This window comes from Myripristis murdjan, chromosome 14, assembly GCF_902150065.1.
Source record: "Myripristis murdjan chromosome 14, fMyrMur1.1, whole genome shotgun sequence".
In the NCBI taxonomy this organism is placed as follows: Eukaryota; Metazoa; Chordata; class Actinopteri; order Holocentriformes; family Holocentridae; genus Myripristis; species Myripristis murdjan.
This window is the reverse complement of record NC_043993.1, coordinates 8,204,485-8,229,346: the sequence shown is the minus strand read 5'-3', so window position 1 is coordinate 8,229,346 and position 24,862 is coordinate 8,204,485. Positions and strand designations below refer to the sequence as shown.

At 40.3% G+C, this 24,862-nt stretch overlaps 1 protein-coding gene across 4 annotated transcripts in view; it reads right to left on the bottom strand.

The window, feature by feature from the left end:
- p4ha2 (procollagen-proline, 2-oxoglutarate 4-dioxygenase (proline 4-hydroxylase), alpha polypeptide 2) overlaps positions 1-22,033 on the bottom strand; it is a 38,911-nt gene extending 16,878 nt beyond the window's left edge. For all 4 annotated transcript variants that reach the window (XM_030069505.1, XM_030069503.1, XM_030069504.1 and 1 more), the window contains exons 1-7: positions 21,907-22,033; positions 10,186-10,285; positions 8,096-8,192; positions 7,735-7,886; positions 6,250-6,387; positions 5,047-5,286; positions 2,438-2,634 (exon numbers count right to left, since the gene is read on the bottom strand). In XM_030069505.1, coding sequence (XP_029925365.1) covers positions 2,438-2,634; positions 5,047-5,286; positions 6,250-6,387; positions 7,735-7,886; positions 8,096-8,192; positions 10,186-10,267 — 906 coding nt within the window. In that variant the 5' untranslated portion in view covers positions 10,268-10,285; positions 21,907-22,033. The remainder of the gene's footprint in view (positions 1-2,437; positions 2,635-5,046; positions 5,287-6,249; positions 6,388-7,734; positions 7,887-8,095; positions 8,193-10,185; positions 10,286-21,906) is intronic.
- Positions 22,034-24,862: the final 2,829 nt, after the last annotated feature.

Below are 24,862 nucleotides of genomic sequence, written 5' to 3'. Positions count from 1 at the left end.
AAATAAAATCTGTTGAGCTTCATAGATGAGCCAGTATAGATACTAGACTTATAAGAGATGCCTTATGTTTGTACATGGAAGAAAAAAGGAAAAATAAAGGGAAGAAAAAGGCAAGTCTGTGTGTGGTCCTTTGCTACATGTTTGTATTAAAGTTCCAGTTTAGGCAACCAGTATAAATGTTTAGGGCGTTTTTTTCTTGGATTAGAAACAAAGGTCCTACTGTTTTGTCTCCACTTCATACACCATCCCACCTTTGACACCACATTGCTCTATGTTGTATAGGCTCTACCCTCTCAGAGCTATCACTACTGGGTCCCAAGCCCGCAAGTGCAGCACTGAGCATCCAAATGTGACACAGTATATGTGCTGCGAGAGCGAGCAGCTGGAGGTGTTAGGGCACCTGCCTGGTAGAGTACAATACTGCTGGACCACATCTCTATTCAGTTGCTATCTATATATTATATCTATTAGGACAGCATTTTTACTGGCTTTGATGTTAGCCAAGAGAGCTCATGATCTGTGTGCTCTCTTCGTTAGGCTGTCCTGTCTCTTGACCCAAGAAGACAGGACAGCATCCATTTGAGGGAAAACCTTCCACGGGGTTCTTTACACAGCTAAGAGACAGGCCGCTTTACATCACCTCTTTCCTGTGTGCACATAATCCTGCTATAGGGAACACATAGCGGTGTTCAGGAAAGCTTGGCAGCTGTTTGTACATTATAGAGAGCAAGCTCACGGCTTGACCCTCTCCAAACAGCAGCTCTCACACTGGCTGTGAGAGGCTGCTGCACAGGCTTATATGTTAGCGGGTCAGAACCCCACTCCGCATGTCAGGGTGCAATTTACGAAAGGATTATCTTCATCCACAGCCCTGCTTAGGGTTAGGCCTCAGGAGAAAAGCTGCACAAAACTGTCCTGGGCTTCTCAATGTTCCTTCATTCATTCATTTTTTTTTTTTTTTTTTTTGCTTGTTTTGTTTTTGTTTTTGTTTTTCCCGTCCATGACCCGGTCTGCTGTGACTGTGCTTATGGGCAGTTAATATGTAGTTGGATCGACATCCACTGTAGTGCAGTACTCTTTTTCACACATACACACTAGGCATGGCACCAGGATTTTAATTTTGGATGTGCAAAAGTAATTTTGGCTGGGCTTACTAATTACAGAAGTTAATACTGTTTGCCTTCCTTCGATGGTTTCCTGCTAGTAGTCTTGCTAAAACAGAAATGACTGATCATGTTGTGGAAGGCAACTCGCGCATCTGTTTGATGATGACACTTTTTGCTGTGGATTTTGGAGACCAGAGACCCCAAAACTTCTAATCTATATTAACCCACCATAAACAATTGAGATGGAAATAATTTTATTATGATTTACCTACCCCAAATATGTGCATTTGACCCGCAGATTCTTAAGACATTATAAATCCACCTGTCCGCTTATTATTTGTTACCTGTGAGCAGCCACACAACCTGCACACAGTAGCAGCTGTAGCTTTCCTTGGTCAGTTTTTTTTCCCTCTGACACTCAGTCTCATTTAGTTGTTGCCATTAAATACATAACAATCATTCCTGCTTCATTCCTACAATCATTCACCGGAAGCACTGGCTCTTTGTATGATCTCAATGATCCAGTTGGACTGTTACAGCACATAACTGCCATCCTGCTCTTTTGCAGCAGCAGATTAATTCTGTGTGATGGCACAATTATTATAAAGGTGTCCATTCAACATTACTTAATGATAGTTTTGTTGCTCGCACAAGGAAGGCCCAGTTTCAATTCACCCCAGGGCAGCATATGATTTGTGCTATCCAGATGAAAAGCTTGTTTTTCTCGACATCATGGGTTATGACATTTTCTGTGCTTCTCCCACACACACATTCTACCACAACTTGCACTGTTACAAATTGTAACTTTCATCCTGTGCTTCCCCAACAGTGGATCATGGGATAGCTTATAGCAGAGCCAAATTCTACTTGGTGTCTGGCTCCCTCTGTTGGCCTATTATGGTCATAGACCCAAAGAGGACACCTGACAGTCACTATATTTCCAGCTGTTGGAGAGCCTCATTTTTAATGGAGGCAGATCTACCATCTACCTTTGCACTTATTCCAATAGTGAAAGTTCTTAAAGGGTGAGGCCAACATGAAATAGATCAACAGATGAATATTGTATCTGTAGATCCTGTGAGTGTAATTTCTAAAATGACGGCCCACTAGCTGCACTCAAGGAAAAAAAAATCTAACGTCAATGGGCAGAACAAATGTCTCATAGCACATGTATGTGTTATGTGTGGATGCTGACGGCTGCATGCTGGTGGGAGGGCATAAAAAATGTTTGCAGTGCTGCTCCTGCATGCTGGGAGTGAACTCTAACCTTGGATGGCTGCACCTACACTCACAGTCAACTGTTTTTTTTTTTTTATCCTGACATGGCTCACCATTTTGACCCCCTCTCCCCTGCAGAGGGCCTCGTAGGTTTCTCTCTCAGGGAGATGGTCTTTGGGCCTGGCGTATGTCCCCAGCTGGATGGGCTCCTCGGAGGCAGGTTGGTAGACTTGTTTCAACTCAATCAGCTGCTTGGATAGTAACCGCTCAAAGTAGCGCAAGTTCCCTCCTGCCCTCTGGTGGCTGGGGTCTGTCAGTACAAGAAGAACTTAGATGTTATTGTTTAGTTACCCTGAGCTGAGAGGTAGGGGAGTAGAGGTGATTATAAACAGCTTTGTTTACTTTGATATCTGCTGACTGACTCAAACATTCAGCTGCTAAAACCACTTAGTTTGTTTGAGAGAAAGCCAATTATCTTTTCAGATTCTAGACAAGCACTGGCTCTGACTTGAGTGATACTGACTACAAGAAACAACAACACTATTAGAGTATGTATCTCAGAAGACAAACCTGTTTAAAACTTAAGAGGAATAGAAAAACACAGCCACAGAAAACCCCCAAGTTCCCCTTGAGAGTTTTGAGGGAGTGAGGCACTACAGTTGTATAGGAGATTAAGCATGCTCTCTTGTGGTCTTCACAGAAAATGCAGTGAAAGCTCGCTGACAGTGGAATTACCACAGCATAACACACTGTGATTTTAATGTGTGAGGAAAGCAGCCTCTTCTATCAAAAACACAGGAACCTCAACAATAAACATGGTCTGCCCGGTCACTTAGAACTAACTTTGACAGGCTCAAAGTCTCAGAAGATTTATGACTCTGCCTTTGTTAGACAGTGGTAAACATGTCCCTGTTTGGGTTTTGCCCAAGTATGGAAAGTGACAGTCTGTTGATTTGAACTGGCAACCTTTGTATCACTAAGCCAGCTGTGTAGCTTCTAGGTTGTCTTTTTTTAACAAACAGTTCTAAATGGTTTAAATGCTTTATAAATTATGGTGTATAAATGCTTCTTCCTTTACTACCAACTGACAGCGGTTGGTGGGGCAATGCAGCTCAAGCCTGCTCTTCCTCGGCCCATTTAACTTGATATGTAAATGAGGACACCAGAGCTCTGTGAAGATGGCCTAAAGCTGTCAACCCAGCCCTTGATGCTGAAACTAAAAAAAGCATGACCACTTTCTCTGGATGGGCTACACCCTGCTTCTCTGGCAAACATAGAGTGGGAAGGGGAAAGAGTAATGAAATGGGTGTAACTCAGAGACAGCCAGAGGATGTGAGTCAGCACATCAGCTGCTATTTAAGTGCCCACGAGTAAGGAATCTAAAACATTTCAGTGCCACCAGCAGAGAGCTGTGGCTGTGCTGGTCAGCACCCTGATGTCAAAGCGCATTAATGCAAGAGAGTGCATTCCACAGCAGTTTCAAACAACCCTCTCTGGGTAAGGACCTATTTATTAGAGTTGGGACCAATCCAACCCAATATAAATATCGGGTCCTGATACATAATTAGTAATCAAACAGTTCTACAAAGTTTTCCAGTAGTCCCCATATTTTTTTTGGCCTCCCAGAATTGTATGAGTTATATGTACGGACGGGATTTGCACTGGATGACTGTGACTTCCCCTGTGGGTGTTTTTTTCTTTCTTTACCTGCCCCTGTGTAGGAAGCGGTTAGTGTGGTGGAGGTGAGCCAGGAGAATGAACCACACCTGACTCAACCTCCCCTGATTGTTACTAAATGCTGTACATGAGGGCTGGTTATGGCAATTTGCTCTCTTTCCTCCCAGCCAGGAGGGCTTTGTTTGGTTGTGTTTTATGTTCCGTTAGGTTTACCTTTACCTATATTTTGCTTTCAGTGCGCTTTCAACCACACATGCACTCATTGCACCACTGATAACACTGGCTCCCACTTTACCCTTTATTTTTTGAGCATAGTTTAACAATGGTTAATCAAATTTACTTTACTTTAATCCATAATTATCTCTGTGGTCTCCCATGTGTTGTCTGGACATGACCCGGCTCACGCATACACATGAGCCGGTTCATGACAACCACTAAGGGCTTTTAAAGGGTTTTTCACAATTAATTTTAATTAATTAAATTTAGTTAATTTTCAATCGGAGGCAAATGGAGGAGCAATGCAGGGCGAGCTCAAACTTTTGACAGCGTGATGCTGAAATCGTCATCCAGTTGACCAGTCAGTGAACACTAGGTGTGCTATGTTATGTCTACATCTTCCATCAAATTATGTCTAAAAAGCTTGGCTAAGAAGTGCTGTGTGTTTTTTTACAGCCTCATGTAACCATACACATAATACCAACAATAATCCTAATGCTATAAAAGGAGAGGAGGAATCAAGAAAAGAGAGCTCTGGTATCAGTATTGGTGATGGCAGATATCCAAATTTAGCTATTGGAATTGGATTGGAACAGAAAAAAAAAGGTCATTGGTGCATCTCTACATTTTGTGTTTTTCAAAAAAAAGCCCACATTACAAATAAACTGTTGTGCTTCCTATTGCAAGGTTGAGGTTGATACTTGTAATATGTCTGTAAAGTGCTGCTAAGTGGTATATTTGAAGAAAGCAATGAAGCAATCAATCCTGCCTATCTGCACAAAGATGGCCATACGTCTTCTGTGAACTTCCCATGTTGTTTCCTCCTTACCGATAGCCACCAGGCGACGTGTCAGCTCAATGGCTCGAGGCAGGTCTCCCATCTGGTACACAGAGTAGCTGAGGTAGTCCAAAACATCAGCCTTGGAGACCACAGCCTCCTCCCCGGCATCCAGCTGCCTCAAGGACTGCTGCATCCACAGCACGGCATGGTAGTAGTCTGCGTCGTTGTAGGCCGTCTTTCCCATGTCATAGCAGTCATCCACGGTCAGGAAGGCACTGGAGTGCACACCTAGGGGAAAATTTGGGAAATAACAAATGGAAGGATTGAAGTTTTTTTTTTTTTTTTTTTTTGATTGGGTTCTCGATGAGAGGAAAACAATGAGAGGAAATAACTTTTAGTACCCACATCATATCATATCATATCACCAGCTCTCAGTCATGATTCGCGTTTGCGCATGTTTGTGTGTAAGTTTCTTTTTCAATTCAAGGACAATTGTTTGTATTTTTTGTTATATGGTGTTATATGTTGCAACCATATATGTTAACAATATATTATTCATTTCTATATGCTTATGTAAGTTTATAACATATATGATATACCCATGGTAAAACTTGTATATGTATGTGTGCGCCACTTGTTCTGGCTGAGTCCTGATTGCAGCATCCTGGGTTTGAGTCTGACCTCAGGCCATTCACTGCATATCATCCCCTCGGTCTCTCTCTCTGTGTCTCTCTCTCCCCTGCCAGTCCTGCCTCTCACTACTCTGACTGTCAAATAAAGCAGAAATCATATATGGGAATTCCATATATGTACATATGTGACATTTCTGTATGGGCTACACTGACATTAATCCTAAAACCAAGTGCTAAATCTTAAATTAACCTTTAACATCATAATAATACTTATCTAACCAAGCCTTAACCATAATTATGACTATAACCATAACTCTTGCTCTTACCTAAACCCTTAAAGAAGTAAGGTCTGGCCAAAATATCCACACTTGGAAAAACATCCTAACTTCAAAAGTTTAACACACAAATTTGTCCTCACAAGGGAACAGCACACACACACACACACACACACACACACACACACAAATACAAGTCAGTTCAAAAAAGATTATGGGTGGGTGCAGCTTTCCTTCCTTCCTCTTTCAAACACAAACTGTACTACTCTACCTCTCTTGTTACCTTCAATCTTTCCCACACAAACACAATCAATGGAGACTCTCCAGGGTGTCCCTGAGGTTACCTGGCAGCTTCCCCTTAGAGAAGCTCTCAGAGTCCAGTTGGTACGTGTCCTGGAGACGCATCAGTGCCTTGGCTGCGCCCTTCTCGTCCTCCTCATCTGGGAAGTATTGTCTGTGTACCGACATGTTAGAGATGAACCCTGGAGAAAAAGGGAGAGTGAGAAAGTGAATATGAGGGAGAAGTGGGTAATGTCAAGGTGTTTGTGATGAGGGAATAATAAATTATAATCAATCAGTCACAAACCAAATAAAACAAAGGATTATACCCAATTTTAGTAATGTTATACATTGTAATAACATGGCATGTGCTACAGGTTAAGATCATTCAAAATCCTAATCTGCAATATTTTCATATAAATGTCTGTTTAGTTCCTTAGCATTAGTAAATGTCCGTTTAGCTACTGAATTACTGGCTGCTAAGACAAAATAGTGATCAATACCCAGTTCATGCAAGTTTTTATATTTGCAGTTGTAGCACCCAGTGTCTAACAAGTTTTGCCTGGGAAAAGTCCTCTGGTTTACAGGAAATGAAGCATTTTACACTGCCAATAATACATCACAGTTCTGGATACACTCATTGATAAGGAATCTCTGGAAATGCAATGCCAAAACACACTTGGCACCAAAGATGTCCCTAATATTAAGAAATGGTGTTAGTGAACAAGAAGTTGAAGATGATCACTTTACAATTTTAATCTGTGTCATCATCTTAAGCATTTCAGCTGCTCATTCTGCTTACAGGAAACAGTCAAATATAGTACAGGATCCTCTGTGGATCACTAATGAGTAACACCACCAACAAAACCACCACTATAACCAACACTGTGATCTGGTAAAATTTAATCTAGAACTCTCCACTACACTCCTCCCAGTTTATCACACATATATCACCATCAGCTGCCAGGCTCACTGACTTAGAAAGGCGGAAAAAAGTCTCAATAGTACTTGTACTTGGTAACTTGTATGTAAACAATTGAGCCTGCATATCATATCTGACAAGAAAAGCTCCAGCTCCCCCACCTTTTTTCTCTCTCTTTTTCTCTCAGACTCATAGCCACGTATACAAACTTTCGTTTATGACACACACAGTAACACAGAGTCGTGCTCACTTGAATCTGCCAAGATATCTGCAAACAGATACCGACATCCACAGAGACGTGCTCACACATGTGCTGCAATGGTTACTAAAAACACAGCTGGACTTGAGCCTAAATGCACTCAGACATTGACACATGTACATTTGAACACGCACACACAGCAAACACACTTTCACACCTATTCACCAATACACACACATGGACACATGCAGGCACAGAAAACATGGCCAAAATATGCAATGTGCTGAGACAAAGAACAGCTGCAGTTGAAAGATGACAGCCTGGGCTTTATTTCTGTTAATGTGGGAGGCACTTGGAACCAGAGGTAAGGCCAGATCCTTCCAAAAACAGACACACACGTAAACATACAAACTCGCCTATTCACCCTACCGTCAGAGGGGTCCTGCAGCACCAAGCTCTCTAGCTCAGACCACTCTGTGTTGAGTCTCTTCATCAGCTTGTAGGCATTGACAGGGTGGGCCAGGTAGCCCTCTGGGTCAGAGGTAGACACTCTGGTCAGGACATCTAGTTTGTTGGCCCAGCTAAAAGACAGAGAGAGAGAAGGTGTTGCTGCTTCTGTCAAACTCCCCCTGAGGCCATACTCACAAACAGCATCTTTTTTTATTTTATTTTCTTTTTTTTTTTTTACATGGAATACTATGTCAGTGCCACCATGATGATGACCATCATTGAGGTTCCCGTCCAGCTATAAGGAAGCCCATCAAAGGAGTGGAGTGGTTTCATGTTATACCTTTTGACTGCAGCTAGCTTGGACTCCTCCGCTTTAATGTACTCCTTCAGAGACTGTACAAGCTCTTTTTCTGTGTAAATGAGGTCTGTCATCTGGCCTGCAGAGAGAGAGAGAGAGATTTCTATATGCATATCCAACAACTACAAAAGAAGAATCACAACAGTGAAAGTCTGATATGCGCTGCGCTTTCCTTTGATGACCCATAAAATGTAAATTTCGCCTCAGAGTTTGCTTGACTTGAAAAAAACCCTACACACATAAACGCTGAGGCTTGGACTATATAGTAACACTCGGCAAACCACAGTGGTTGGGTTTTACCCATAAGCGTCTGAGAAGAGGTTGGGGATGTTACGTGCTGCTGTGCACATTAAACAATTCCATGGAAACACTCAACCGTGATGAACTGGCAGCAGTTGCCAGGGAAGAGGAGCAGTGAAACAGCTCAATTGTTTTTGCATGAAGCCAGAAGCAGCAAAACATTACAGTGATTGCATCAACTAATAAAGAGTAGGCTGATGAGTCTAGCGTTAGACTTATTCAGATGCAGTTTGTTTGAATGAATTCTGTTAGTTCCACTTATTCACAAATTAGCTGAAAGAGGGCAATTGAAGAAAATGCCAAGACACTTTATGGCGAGCTTTTACACTGCATATTTTTTTTTTTTTTTTTTTTTTTTTTTTGTTCTTTATAATAAAGTGGGCTTTGGGAATCCGTCTCCTATTTGTAAAACTCAGTAATATACACTTATTTTCTGCAATCCAGTAATTTACTCTTCTCTGGGCTTGTCATTGCAATTTATTAATACTTTCATGTTTTACTACTCTGCAAATAAACTGATGAAACATATTGATTAGATTAAAGGGACTGGTTGACCAAGTTATTTGGGGCAGCTACAGTACTTGGTATTTTAATGGTCTACTGGGTTCCTTAATTTAGGAGAGGCTCACCACTTCCTTCTTTTTAAATCCTCTCGACGGCCAGGAAAAGACATGCATTCTGAAATCAAAACTACATGTTACACTGAGCTTTGTCCAGAGCATCTTCCACAGAGTGAAGCTGCAGAATAAGCTTCAGTTTCTAAATCACAGACACCACATACAACCAAAAGTTAAAAAAGGGTCACAATGTCTGGACTTTGCATGTTACAAAATGCATCTGTGACCTGAGAATGATCCCAGTGGTAAGAAAGAAATGAAAGAAATGGTGACTAAGGGAAGAGTTCCTCTCCTTTCCTTTTCCTGGTGTCTGTTTCTGCCCCTCTGTTTATTTACATCCAGCTAGCTATTATATCAGCAGTAACTAATAACACGTAACACTAACATTGCCTTAGGTTGCACATTCTTTTGCTCTAACATAGTTTCAAGAATGGAATTGTGTCCTGAAAATGTCTGTGTGATTTGTACTGACCAAGTCAAATGTTTGCCTGTAGTGGTGAATCTATCTCCCTAAGTCAATAATGCATGAGACTGCATAGAGGGAAAAAAATTAACACTGCAATATGAAATACTGAATATTAGTCAAAACTGTACATCCCTCATCTGTAGCTGTTAAAGAGAGTATATACAAAGAAAATGTTCACTCCACTGCCCTCCAAAGGTTGAAACTTTCAGGCATTCTGCACCTCTGGCCACACCTAATCAGTGATTTTTCATCCAGTGTCAATGGCAAAGTGCTCACTGTGAGATCTGTGATGGCCATAAGTGATTTAGTATTTGTAAACACTTAATACGATGGATTATCCATAAAATACTGGTATATAAACACAGAAAACATTTAGTGGCCATCAAGATGGCATAAATGAGTAATTCAGTAATCACAGTTTCAAACAAAATAGTAGAGACTCTCACCTCAGCCATAATCATGCAGCACCAATATCTTTCTATCAACAGAATTATATTAGCAACCACTGGTGCTAAGTTGCTCTTTACATGCTAATGTTATTTCGCTGCCCATTACTTTTGGTGTATAAGGGATCAGAGGGGATTTTGTGACAAAATATGATGGAACTCTCACATTAGACTAAATGAAAGCTGGAAGCAAGTATTATTTTAAATGTTTAAAAGTCCTTCACATAAGACCTGTATGCCTACCTATGGAGGTGAAGATGTCTGCCTGTGCGGTCCAGCAGCAGCAGAGCAGAGTCCACGACACTAAAGACAGGAACCTCCTCATTCTGCCTCTTTCAATCACCTGCAATTACAGCGACATTCACATCATGACACAACAGATTAACATCAAGCTAATCAAATTTCCATGCTGCTATACATGCTACTGTACAGTCAGGATACATCATCATCCGTCTTTTAAACAGACAGTGCACATAAAGCAAATAAGGCGACTTTAACCAGTTTATGTCTGTGTAAAGCTACAGATTCAAGATGTGTTTTGGATACGCAGTGATACCTCTTACACTCTATGATACGAGCCATGTAAACGGCTTGTATCATGGAGCGCAATTCCTTGCTATTCCTTTAACTATACATCCATGTTTTACTGAGCAGCAACATTTGCACCAATAACATACAGACACCATAGATTCATTTAAAATTAGTGTACCTTCAATCACACTGGAAGACATAATCAATCCATTTCCCTTTCAACACACTCTATTTTGCTACTAAAATCTCAGTCACAAAAATCTAACACTGAATCCTTAACCACTCAAACATGCACCATTTCATGATGTACCATGTGGTGTGTTACATGTTGTCTTTTATTTGTGTGTATTTTATGTGGAGACACAAATGTGTAGCACTGTGCCCAAGCAAAACTTGCCCCTGCAGGGACAATAAAGTTTATTCTGTTCTGGTCTATGTGTGTGCTTGCAAGATCCTACGCAGCTTTTTATGATGCTGTGTTTCCTTGCTGAATTAGCTGAAGGTCTAACAATGTTGTGTATTCATAGTTTCCATTGGGTTCACTCTAAATGAGTCATTAGTGCCTGTTGGGGAGCATGCTGCCTCATCACACTCTATGCTCTCATCCATTGAAAAAGGAATAACAGGGAGGACATGGCATCACTCACTGAGAAAACACTGTATTACATGGCAGATTTTCTGCCCCCCCAACCCCACCCCCCTCACACACACACACACACAATAAAACACACATATTATTAACCCTCTAAACATGCATAAATCATTATCCCTTAGTTTAGCCCTTGCAGAAGCAACTAGGAAAAACATTCAAAAATAATTCTGTAAAAATGCAAAAATCTTCATAGTTTCCAAACATTGGTATCTTGTGGGGTCAATAGCTCCTCCTTCTCTCCTCACTGCTCCGCCCGAGCTGCTATCTGAGTTCAACGTGGCCACCATATGCCTAGTGAGAAATGTTCATGACTCATGCCATGACTAAATATAATCCAGACATGGGTCAGTTTAACAAAATTATAAACCACAGAGCTTACCCTGAAGAAACTCACAAGTCACTTCCTTTCTAAGTCGCAACGTTACTCCAATATTTCCTTCCTAAGTTGCACAGACATTGCAAGGCCAAAACATTTGTGGGTCATATGAAACATAAGTTGGAGAAGAACTATGGCTGCATGATGAATTTTCAATTTCTCAAGAACATACACTCGAACTAACGGTGACAAAAAGATGAGCAGACAATAAAGTTCTCATGTGGCAAAAATACACTGTAGTCAGGAAAAGTGACCAAAATTGCTTTGTGATTTTAGGTTTCAAACAACTGTCCTACTTTCTCCTTCTGGATTTTTTTTTTTTCTGATTCTGCTTCACCACATCATTCCTTCATGGCTGGTTACTGTCGCCTGTGTTTAACATGCACACACACACACACACACACATACACCCTTACTTCCAGACATGTGCACAGATATATGCGCACAGTTCTTGGTCTGCACTACCGTCTAATCCAAGGCTTACTGAGGTTGTCTGAAGTAGAAAATTGAGCTAAATTGTTAGTGTGGTAATAACACAGTGAAGGCTTTGCTCAAAGGATGGGGAAAAATCATCTTTCAATTTATCACCTGCTGAAAAACACACTCCTACATTCTACTTTGTTTTTCAAAATGAGTTATCACAAAGTTAATCCATCCCAAGAAAACCACTGTGTGTGAGCCTCTTAAAGCGACACTGTGACACCTACAGCAATCCAAGGGGAAGATATCCATCAGAAGTGCAAACATAACCTGTTTCCAGAGAACAAGACAAAGGATGAGACGATTAAAAACAGTGTAAGGAAAATCTGATACCTCTCCATTTGTCTGGCCTGCTGCTGTGCGTAAGATAGCAATGAAATTCATCATCAGCCTCAAGGGAAATTTGCTCATTACATTAAGAGAGCCAACAGTGTACAAAGACGAATGCAAGATGTACAGGATGTTCTTAAAACAAACAAACAAACAAACAGGCTTTTTTTATTTTTATTTTTATCTTATTTTCTTCCTTAATATGAAATGTGTGCTGCACATTGGACACACCACTTCTGTATAAATTATTTTATACTGTTGGAAATTTAAATGTGGATGAAATGGCCGTATGAATTGTGTCAATTCCATTAAATGCAGGAATGCACACAATGTGTTTTCTGGGGTCTAATTCTGACTACTAGCAGTCTGACAGGTTGATCACAAAACTGAAAGCCAACTGAAATTATATTATTTTACCTGCTAACAGGCTAACAGCGTATCATTAATTACAAATGTAGTTCTGTAATGTGATCTAACCTGTTTAGAATGTCTTTCAGCTGATGGTAGACTGATCTGTGCATCCTTAATAAAAATGTACAAATCTTGCTATCACACTACCATCACTACCAATGCTACGACATTTTGGCCTCCTGGTGGTGTCACAGAGTGACAAGTAAGGTCATGGGGTCGCCAAAATTGAAAGATTTCATCCTCCAGCTGACTTGAATGTTATCACCAAATTTAATGGCAATCCACAAAATAGCTTTGGAGATATCCCACTACAGTATGCACCATTTGTTCCGTTGGTGGTGCTAGAGGGAACATAATAGGGTCATAAAAATTGTCCAGTATCATCCTCTAGGCAAATGAATGTTGTCTCCCACATCCACAGCAATAAAGATTTGGAGACATGGCCCTTTGGACCTAACTACTGACCGACTTACAGACCAACATGATGATATACAGGCCCCTGATTGTCAGTGGGGCAAAAATGCAGCAGTCAACATTGCAATTTTGATGAAAAAGCTATTTCCCTCGTGTGAGTGTTTTCTGATTCTGAATATAAGCTACAAAGCAAAGTAAATGTAACTGAAAATACTGTCTCCAAGCATAAACATGGCGAGGTGTGTAGAATTTGTCTTGGTTGTGACAACTGAATGCTTTCAATGGGGCAACCAAGACAACCAAGACATGTCAAATGGTATTTACCAACACTAGGCATTACTGGCACTGGGATGTGAAAAGGCTTTACGAGTACGTCAAGTCCTCGTAAATTTAGATCCTGCATTCCCTGCTCCTCTGGCTTCCCAGCCAAACAGGGTCAAATGAATTGACCTAGAATGAACTGAAAGGCAAGTCGTATTCTAAGATAAAACGATTAGAGTAACAACAATCTGGAAAAAAAACAAAAAAAACAAAAACGTTATAGTAAGTAGTATAGAAGAAAGCATTACATGTGATGTTAACAGATGTTATGACCTACAAAAAAAAAAAAACTGTGGAGGAATGAGCAGTCTTGCATTTCTCATAACTCTTGCATTCATTTAAAGTCACTTTTAGCATTTACAACTCTAACTCCACACACAGTACTATTCCGGCAGCGTGTACCACACACTGGGTGTGCATCTACAGTCCAGATAGCCATTACCTCAGTCTTAAATACAGATGGCAGGACCAAATCCCTCCTCTTGTAATTTACAACCTGTGTGTACCACTGCCTACCCTAAATGCAGTCTTTGCCTTTTATGCAGGCTTTTACTCCCACATCTCATTACTGGAAACTGAGCTCTTGCACTGACAAACCCTTCTCAAGTCCAAACACTTTCCTGGCGTTTCTGTTCAATGATGTACACCGATGACAGCCTATTGTCCAAATATTGACCAATTTCTCCACTCACATCTAAATGCAATCAATCCTTTGAGAAATATACACACACTTTTACAACATGAACCTCAGTACCTATTTATTTTTTTCACCACCAATTCATTCAATTGTTATGATAAAAAAAAAAGCACATTCCACAAAGTTGTATTTTTTTCACACTAAATAGAAATTCACAAATGAGGCACTTCAGCTGCATTGTGGAGGTAGTCGTCCATAGTCCAGCCTATCTTGTAGTAGCTGAGTGATATTGCTGATATTAGTGGCTGATATTTGCTGATCACATATATCGGTATCTATGATACAAATAGTAGCTTTCCTCTTTTTTATATTGCCAATAATATTGTTCTCTTTGTCCTAGAACAAAACAAAGTAAGGTAGTTGTATGATTACTAACTATTAAAAGGTAACAGTCAAGTGCCTTCCTTAACTCTTACTTTAAATACTTTAATAATGTCCCTATAGTTGGTCTGCATCTTATAGATCAGGAGCATTCAATTAAAATTTTAGGAGATCTGATTACTCAAAGTTCCTCCCCAGCAAACATACAAGCCATCATACCTAACTTTTTGTGTTTTGTAGGCCTGTATGGATGTAGTGTTGAGGGTCTATATATATACAGGTGTGTGTATATTACTATGAAATGTAATACAATACAATTCAAAAATAAGCACCTTCCCCATTCACTCTCATGTTAGTCACATTGGAAAAGTGAGAAAAATAAGCAGGCCTTCTCACAAATAAAAGTGCCAAGATGAGTTTCCCTTAAAAATAGAAATGAAAATAAAGTACTGCTCACTTCAGTCCTCAACTGAACAAGAGTGGCTGTATCCTGAGCACTTATCAGTAATCTACCAGAAACATAAACTGCCTGTTGCAAAACTGGGGTAACATTAAGCACAACAAAAACACGGCAGTTTCACTGGATGAAAAACAAAGTGGTTATTTTGAACAAATAACAATCTATCTTTACATCTTTGATTTTTTTTTCTTTTTTTTCTCCTTTATTTGCTTCTCTCTCTTACTGAATGCAAGCACTTCCAACTGTACAACTGCTTTGATTGGCCAAGATGGCTGAATGAATGAAATAACACACAGGACTGAACAAGACACAGTGACACAGAGCATAGATCATAAAAATGAAGCTCTTGAATTAGTTGGTGATCCGGCCCTAGCTCTTTTCTCTGCTTGAGTTTCATGGACTCATGGACTGGAATTTTTTTCCTTATCACTCATTTGTGTTGCTCTCTCTCAAAGAGCCAAAGCAAGTGCCCTATCCATGTTTCTATTAAAAAAAAAAAAAAAAAGGGCCAAAAAAATCCCTATTGTACATGTTTACTCCTATGACATTTATGGATTCCAAAAATTCAGTATCAGTCAGACAGGCCTAACATTCATTCAATGGAGCTGCAAACAAACTTCCCAAGCTTTCTGGCATTGCAGTCAGGATCCAAGGTCTGTGATGGGACATTGGACCAGTGGATTGATGAGGACCAAAAGTAAGATTTTTCCGACCAACTGTGAAAACAGGAAAAGTTTACTCAGCGAGTTAAAGAACCATCATCTCAGATGGTCTTGTTCTCTGTTTTGCTAGACTTCAGCTGACAGCAGATCCAAAGAGAGAGACCTGGCTGGGCCACACAGCAGCTGTCTTGGGTCAGACAAGAGCCAGCTGGGGAAGCTGTTAAAGTTCATCCCTTGTTCAGTTTGGGCAGAATGCAGGTTACAACTTGTAAAAACAGTGTGTCAAGCAAAGAGGACAACCTAAACTTGCTGCATTTGTGTTGTGGCAATGTGAGATATTTGTTAAACATGGTAGGTAACAATAGGAAATATTAGTGTGGAAAATGGATGTAACATTAAATTTAATCCTCTGGTCCTCCAAACTCTAATTTATTTATTTGTTTATTTATTTTCCTAAAAGATATACAAGAGATATAAACTCACTGACGTGATCAGGACTGGGGGTGTGCAGTGGAGAGCAGGGTTGATGATACTAAAAATAGGTACTGAAATGTCAATACTAGCTCAAAGCCATGGAAGAAGATTGAATTCTATATTCAGTATTAGAAACACATAGAAATAGTTAACAACAGGAACAAAGAAAAGAAGAAGAAGAAGAAGAAGAAGAAGAAGAAGAAGAAGAAGAAGAAGAAGCAAGATTGTAACAGAAAGAGAGCAGTCTCGCTCTTGATGGTGGACTACAGAACTCAACTAAAAAAAAAATTCAACCGAGTCAAACAGCTGAAAACACTGCAACAGCATCAAACAATTCACAAATGTGGAATGTTATTACAACATCCAAAATCCCTGATGATATCTAATTTCTTATCGTTATATCAATTAAAAATACTGATATATTGCCCAGCCCCTGGAGGCTGGGGCTAGGCAATATATAAATCTGGAGCTGATTCCCAGTAAACTGGCTGACACAATATGGTGCTTTTTCATTTATAGAGCCAAAAAAATGGAATATTTATGTAACACTGTGCTGTGGCATCCTCTCCGGTTTTTAAAAGCTGCACTACAGTAAATTGATGCAATTTTCTCAACTCGTTAGACCATTCTAGCTGTTCTGTTGCGTGTCTCTGCCTGCTTGGTCATCAAATCCAAATTACTAATGACAGTTTATCTCTTTGTGTAAATATCTTATGAAAGCACCAACAGACATACCTGGCTGCAACATCGTCAAACACTAAAATATACTGAGGTATTCAATACTATCAATATTATTCAGCCCAAGTGTGGGGGTAATATTTGATTTTTAGAACTCATACAGTTCATTCATCAAGATACAATTCTGGCATCACACAGTTTGCAGTGTTAAAAAATGCTCAGAGGTAGATCACATTCTTGCAAACTGACTCACAGACCTACAGTCTTCAACCAGTGCATGGAGATAAACACAAGATGGTTGATGCTAAACAGGTATTTTTTCTGACTAACTGATATCAATAAGTATTTTGGACTTGAGTGTAACACACCAACATACACATACAGACTAATGCATACAGCAACACAAACAGCCACACATGCACATACATGGACAGACAAATCTTCACACACACACACACACACACACACACACACACACGGACATATCTACAGGCTGTGAACATGCTGAGACAATTCCAACTCTCTCCTCAGAAACAAAACAATTTCACGTTCAAACCCAAACCTCTGTGAGACAGCTCTCTTTAGCTATCGGTCTGCGCATTTCAAATAACTGCTAAATGACAGGGAGATTTTATATTTTATTTTAATAATATGCCGATAATTAATTAAGTCCCTGAACTGAATTTTTGCGGCTTGATTTTGTCAGTTTTCATTTTAAACATGAAGCTGGTTATCGGCCAGGTAGAAAGGAAGTAAATACAAGTTTTTGCATCATCTGTTAACCACCTGTGGTGTTGCAATGCATTACATCTCTGAGTACTTGCTATGCAGGATCAGAGACATTAAAGGGGAATGCTGTACTTTTTCAATATTGAAATTTGTCTTGCTTTAACTTTCGGGAGCACTGTGATCAAAGGCAAAAGGTTCAGAACTGCCAGGCCCAGCTGGGTCAGGTAACATGGGCAGCTAATCTGCCTTGTGTGTTAATTTGGCCGACCTCTTTTCAGTACAACAGTATCAGCTGGATCTAAGATAAGAACTTGGCAGTATGAAAAAGGTTCACCTTTTTCATGCTTTGCTTTTTCTCCCAGGTTTTAGGCCACACTTGAGTTTGTATTACGCTTTGGCTTGAAATGACTGAACTGATTCAGTTCTTTCTTGGTATATGTTTACCAAGAATAACAGGATAAAACCTCACCTCGCTCTCTCTTACTAAACAGATGGGAGCATTTTTAACATAGTTTACCTTCAGCCTGCAAACTATAAATTATCACAAAGGAATGTATAGAAACAAGTCTCAGTATGGCAGCAGGTTCATAACCTTCAACAAAGATTTCTGCAGGCCTTGTGAAGGTTAGGAACTGAAGAAAATCTGTTTCAGGTGTCATGAAACCTGAAAAAAATCCCTACAGTCAGTCAGGCTGGACAGCCTGTTCCTTGTAATATCTAGAAGATCTTTTTTTTTTTACCTTAGGGACTACCCTCTTTGAAATGTTCCCTCTCGTCCCCTGAGAAAGTCTATGCTTGCCACTGTGTGACGTTTACATCACTGATTATTTTCAGCCTAACACTCCCCTCTTTTAGAAGCCAAACGTGGCTGCTAAACTGTGGTAACTTCAGGATGCTGTGATGCTAAGGCTGATTCATCTCTGTTTGAAGAATTCATTCTGTTTATACAGTCTGGTTTATTTCAGGCCACTCATTAACATGAGGAGACAGAGAGGCTCAACGTTTGGAATCTCTGGCTCTTAACACACATGCATTAGCTAATATAAGCAAGCATCCATTCCAACATGCACAAGCATACACACACACACGTACACATGCATGCACAGATACAGCACACTCTAACAAAACCATTTTCTGTTATGACAACAGTGAGGACAAATCATTTTTAACAAAAAAGACTTATGAATGCTACAATAAACATGAACAACTCCATGCAGACAGGCATCTGTCCAATATTTATGGTATGAAGATACAACTGGGCTCAACACTGCCAACAAGATTACAGAGCAGAGAGAAAGATAATGAGAAACACGTTATCATTGTAGGGTGTGAGTTATTAAATGATCTATGGAGAGACTGTCTCAATCCTGCCATTTCTGTTTGAGGTTTGCTTGATTTTCTCAGTATTTCCAGACTTGTTTTTCCTCTGCACACCTGTCCTGCATTCATCTTGTTATCCCTGCCTTCATGTTGCCTGTTCATTTGCCCCTCTACCAGCCACTCAGCTCCATGCCTGTTCCCCTGTCAACCAACCTGTATCTGATTCCCTGATTAGTTCAGTTTGTATTTAGGTTCAGCTTTCAGTTACTTCTTTGCCAGTTTGTTGTCATTGTTAGTCCTCGTTTCCTGTACCCAACCGGTGACTTTGTTCCTATTCCCTCTCTGCCTCACCTGCTGGTTTGTTTGTGTTCAGTTCTCTGGTTCAGTTCTCCTGTCCTGCCCTCATTGTGCCTGCTCTGTTTGCCATTACCTGGACTATAGCCGCCATCATGACCAGTAAACACCTCTTAACCTCAGCCATGCCTTGTGTGTCCACTTCTCTACTAACCTTGTGACAGAGACAACATCTTTCTCTGAGAGGGCCTGGCAGTCACCAACTCAGCAGCCTAATTACAGCTGACAGTTTCATGGCATCCCCCCATTTGTTGCCTTCCATTTGTACACACTGCCATGGCTGCGTGTCACATCCAATCAGTACCACAGTATTACATACAAAACATGGCATTACAACAATAGCTCACTTCCACGCAACCCTTTAAAAGTGGGAACAGTACAATGAACTGAACATTTTGATCTGTTTGCTCTGGGTGGATATAGCCAATAGGACTGAACAATACAAAAAAAAAAAAAAAAAAAAAAAAAAAAAAACATGACTGTGACATCATTCATGATTTTAGTGGGAACGCTGGTTTTTGCATCATAACTTTCATTTCCACAAACAAAAACATTAAAATGACCATGCTGTGATTTTAATTTTAATTTTTATTGGTGTGGTCTGTGCCAAACAAACATGTTTCCTTAGATCTAGAGAATACGATCTCTCGGACAGGGCTTCTCTGAAGCATCACAATACTTTATTTTAATGCAGGAATGACTGACTGATTAGTCGATGGACAGAAAATTAATTGATCATATATCACATATTTGCTGATTCAAGCTTCACTAAGATATTGCGTCTTACTATTCTCTGTTTTTACTCTTATAAAATGAATGGGTTTGGGTTTTTTTGTGGCTGTGGGTAAGATTAAGGGAGCTATTTGAAGAAAACACTTCATACTCTGCTAACTTTTTATTCACATTTGACTTTATTTTTCACACGTTATTCACTAAGTTATTAATCAATTAACAATGAAAACGCTCCTTAGCTGCAGCCCTACTTCATTTATGAAGGTGTATATGGACAAACGTATTGGGCCACACCTTGCAATCACTAAATTCATGTCTTTCATTCAGTCCCATTGTCACAGGTGTATGAAATCAAGCAGCTAGCCATGCAGTCTGCCTTTACAAATATTTGTGAAAGAATGGCTCACTCTCAGGAGCTCACTGAATCTGGACATGGTGCTGTAATAGTAATGTAATAGGATGCCACTGATGTAACAAGTCAGTTGGTGAAATTTCTTCCCTCCTAGATATTCCACCATCAGCTCTAATTGGTATTATTGCAAAGTGAAGTCGTTTAGGAACCACAGCAACTCAGCCATCAGGTGGGAGCACCACGTAAAGTTACAGCACGGGGTCACTGAGCGCTGAGGCACACAGTGCATAAAAGTGGCCAACGCTCAGCTGACTCAGTAACTGCAGAGCTCCAAACCTCCTCTGGCATCAACATCAGCACAAAAACTGTGAGCCAGGAGCTTCATGACATGGGTTTCCACGGCCAAGCAGCCGCATGCAAACCTCACATCACCAAACACAACCCCAAGCATTGGATGGAGCACAGTAAAGCATGCCACCACTGGATTCTGGTGCTGTGGAAGCATGCAAGCTCCATAAAGGCATGGCTGGGTGAGTTTGGTGTGGAAGCACTCGACTGGCCCTCACAGAGCCCTGACCTGAACCCCATCCAACACCTTTGGGATGAACTACAACAGAGACTGCAAGCCTGACCGCATGTCTGACCTCACAAATGCTCTTCTGGATGAACGGGCAAAAAATTCCCATAGATGCACTCCAAAAATCCAATAGAAAGCCTTCCCAGAAGAGTGGAAGCTGTTCTAGCTGCCAACTCCACAACCAACTCCATATTAATGCCGATGGATTTAGTCATAAAAGCTCCTTCGGGTGTAATGTGTAGGCAGCCCAATACTTTTGCTTTTACTTTCATATTTTATAAAAAGAAAAAAAATGCCCATAGCCATGTTGCTATTTTGATGATACTTGATTCATTCTCTCTTTTGGAGCATTTGCACATGAGCAGCATAAATCGTAGCTGCTTGTTGCTGTTCCTTAATAACTCTAATCTTTCAGTGTTAGTCTCACACACTGGGGATAGCAGTGAATACGCACAACAGCAAGACTTTGGGCCCCGCCTGCTCGACTGACCCCACGTCTGCTCCTCTCATCTCCAGCTGGACCACAGCACCAGTGGCGTCACCCCAGCGCAGTCTTTTCTAGAAACATCCAGCGCTCGAGCTGTCTGGGTCCCATTAATGTTCCGTAAGCTACACTACTTAGTGCGGTTTAAACAGCTCAGAGAAAAAGGAAACCCTCTGACCAAGAAAGCAAGATAATTCCTCATTTTTAACACGTTTTCTTTGGCAACACTACGATGCCCTAGGCACAAAGTTCACGCAAAGTTTCAAAACTTCCCTATTTTCGCGGTCCAACTTTGTATCCAGACTGCTATTGTACACTGTCACACTGTAGCGCTTAAAAAAGGGCTGGAAGTGAGACAAGCACAGAGCAACAGAGTTTCTCTTTCCTCTTTAATCCTCGTTAATTTACAATTTAACACAAACCCCTAGCTAGCCCCAGTTAACACACTGTCCACCCTAAAAAAAAAAAAAAAAAAAAGTGTTAGACACAGTTGTTATTGACAACCATCCCAGCATGTTTGGACAGCACGGGAGCGCAACATGCAGCCGCTTCTGCCGCCAGAGTCAAGACTTTAGAGGCTGAATGAGAAAATATGTAGTGACATCTTACCTTTATTTTTCTAGTTTTGGGAGATTACAGTCACACCTTTGACTGTGGACGCAGTTCCACTCGGGGGTAGGAGCAGGCTAGAGGTGGTTTCAGTTGCCACGTACAGAACCTCCTCTCACGCTGGACGAGTGACCGAAAACTTTGTAGTCAACGCGCAGCGACATTCCTCGCGGAGCCAGTGCTGCATTCATGTGCTCACAGTAAGCTCGGACTTTAGGTTGCCTTCGATTCGTGTGTTCAAGTGTTTTAGGCCAGCGATAACAAAGAAACCCACCCATTAGATGGAATGGAGAGCTGTTTTATTTTGGTTGGTATTTTTATTTTATTATGTGGTAAAAAAAAAAAAAAAAAAAAAAAATCTATGTTAGGTTGCAGTAGCAGAGCGAAGTGTATCAGGCATGTAACTGATGCTGCAGTTAAGTGCATGTATTACACAAAAGGTGTTTCCTCCACCAGACGTATTAGGTTGCCAGTAATAGTGCTGGCCTACATAATATCTTTTGCACTGGTTCTCAGCCCTCATTCTTTGAACCCAGAGCCCTGCGGGTTTTCATCCCAGCCAGCTAATCTGTGACCGACTTACAACTGGGACGCCGCTTGAATGTATTGTAATTTACGTCCTGGGAGGATATTGTGAATCCTGAAGAAGACCCGGATTGAGAACTATTTCTCTCAACTATGCCATGGATAGGCAGCCACGTGCCATGGAGATCCTAAATCCTCCATTCCAACCAAACAGTACACCATGTGATAAAACTGCAATCTTGACCAATAGCAAATAAATAGGGCTGGCTGACCCCACTGGGCTGTATGTTTCAGACATTAACCTGTCATGGAGGAATGTTTTATTTTGGCAGGGCCTACCCAGCACTCACAAGCTCTTGCAGCCCACTAAAACCTTCCTCCTTCTCTTCCCAGATAACAGCATTTTTCCTGCAAACCAGCAGACATCCTGGACCTCCACTATTCAGCACACCAACTTATAAAAACATTTCTTTGCAGATAATTTACTTTTATTGGCTCATGTGTGACCTCACACTCAAGGTATGCTAATCAGTGAAATCCCAACAGGGTGTAGTGATTGTTTAGAATGAAAATCTACCTTGCCATGTTGCCCATCTAGGCTAATCCATATTTGCAGCTGTTGTCTCCTCAGCACCAAAAGCGCAAGCTATATTCTACATTTGATCAAAAATGAATGTCAAACATGTAAAATATCAATTAAGATGTCAAATAACTATGTAATAAAAATCGAGATTCTTTTGCCAGGCCTTTTTTGTTCATATGGCTTCCAGCTCTTTAAATGTTATGTTTTGGCAACTGGGATAACTTGGAAAATCTCAGCTTTCTCTTTCCCTTTCCTAACACTTTCCATAATTATGTATGAAGGTGTTTATGCAGTTGGAGCATTGTGGTATGTCTTCTACCTGTAACTCCATATTTCCAACAGTACTTGAAGGCAGCATTTGCAATTGAATGAACTTATCTCAAAACTTAGTCCTTTCTCCTATCTAAAGCAATGTTACCTTTCTTGTTAGCTCAAAAGTAGCACATGAATACATTTTTGAATATAATGTAAATATTTATTTCAGCATACATGAAATACTGAATGCCAGCTAAGTGGCAATTGGATTCTGGATTAACATAACACAGAGGCTATTATGTAAACCTTTTTGAGACTATATAATAGCATGGCAACATTTTAAATGAGTCATTTTCGTTTTATTTTTATGCCTTTATTTTTGAGACTATAGCCATCTTGCCTGGAGTCTTGCTTTGTACCCCAGGATTGCCAGAAAAAGATTTGCAGCAATTGCTCTATTGCTTCATGCACCTTTTGGTATAAAACATAATGTTAAAAACAAACAAAAAACAAAAACTTTCAAATAGAATAACAGATTATGTTGTAGAGAGATGGTGTTTGATAGGGATTTCCAGTGCCACCCAAACCAATTAAGTGATGGATGAAGACCATATTGGGAAGCATACTTTCTCCAGTTAGAGCACTAACTCTAGACGGACAGCAGACTTAAATTTGTATTACTGATTACATTTATTTTGCTGCAGAAGCCCAAACTGCTCTTACAGAACAGAGGTCTCCTGTATGGAGACAGCACAAACCAATTTGAGGAGTGTAGAGTGAGCTTCTTTTATGATATTTACGGTAATGTAATCCATGCTATCTGTCACGTTTACATGTTGGATCTTGGTTTCCAGAGTTTGTACAATATGGGCAGTGCACCATCTGGAGAAAATACATGTGTGCATACTTTTCCACTTATGTGGTGACCCTGAAAAAGTCTCCTGGTTTCATTTGTAGAAACTAAATATAGATCTAAAGGTAATGAAAAAGTTAAAGCCTACATGTGAGTATAGCCTACATTTTCTTTTTTACATCACCTTCAGATTAGTCTCAGTTTATTTATAAATTCACAGCTTAACTAGGATCCGAAAAGATCCTTTTCTTTTTCTTTTTCTTTTTACATTTAGTAAAACGGGACATAGCTGTCCACGTGTGGGATGCACTGCTGTACAACCTCATCTGATGAAACATGCCATGTGATTGCAACACATACATCATGATTCGCTTACAGTGCACGGCGCTTTAGAAATATCATCTTTGAAGTTTTTATATATTTATTTATATTATTAGTGTTTTTCTCTCTCTCTCTCTCTCCCTCTCTCTCTGTCCAAAATGTAATTTGGCAGATTTTGCTCATTATGTTACATATCATAATTTCAGAATGGCGAACAGATGAGAATGTGAAGGACAAGTGTATATTATTTTTCATCTGACCATTCTTGTAGTAGACTGATTTTTAAGACACTGCCCGGTATCTTTGTACGAGATTATTCTCCATCAAGTTATTTGACCACCAGGTGTCGCTGTTGCTCTTCAAAAGTGGGTCCCCTAAATCCCCAACACATTACCCAAAGTGTATTATACTTCAAAAAG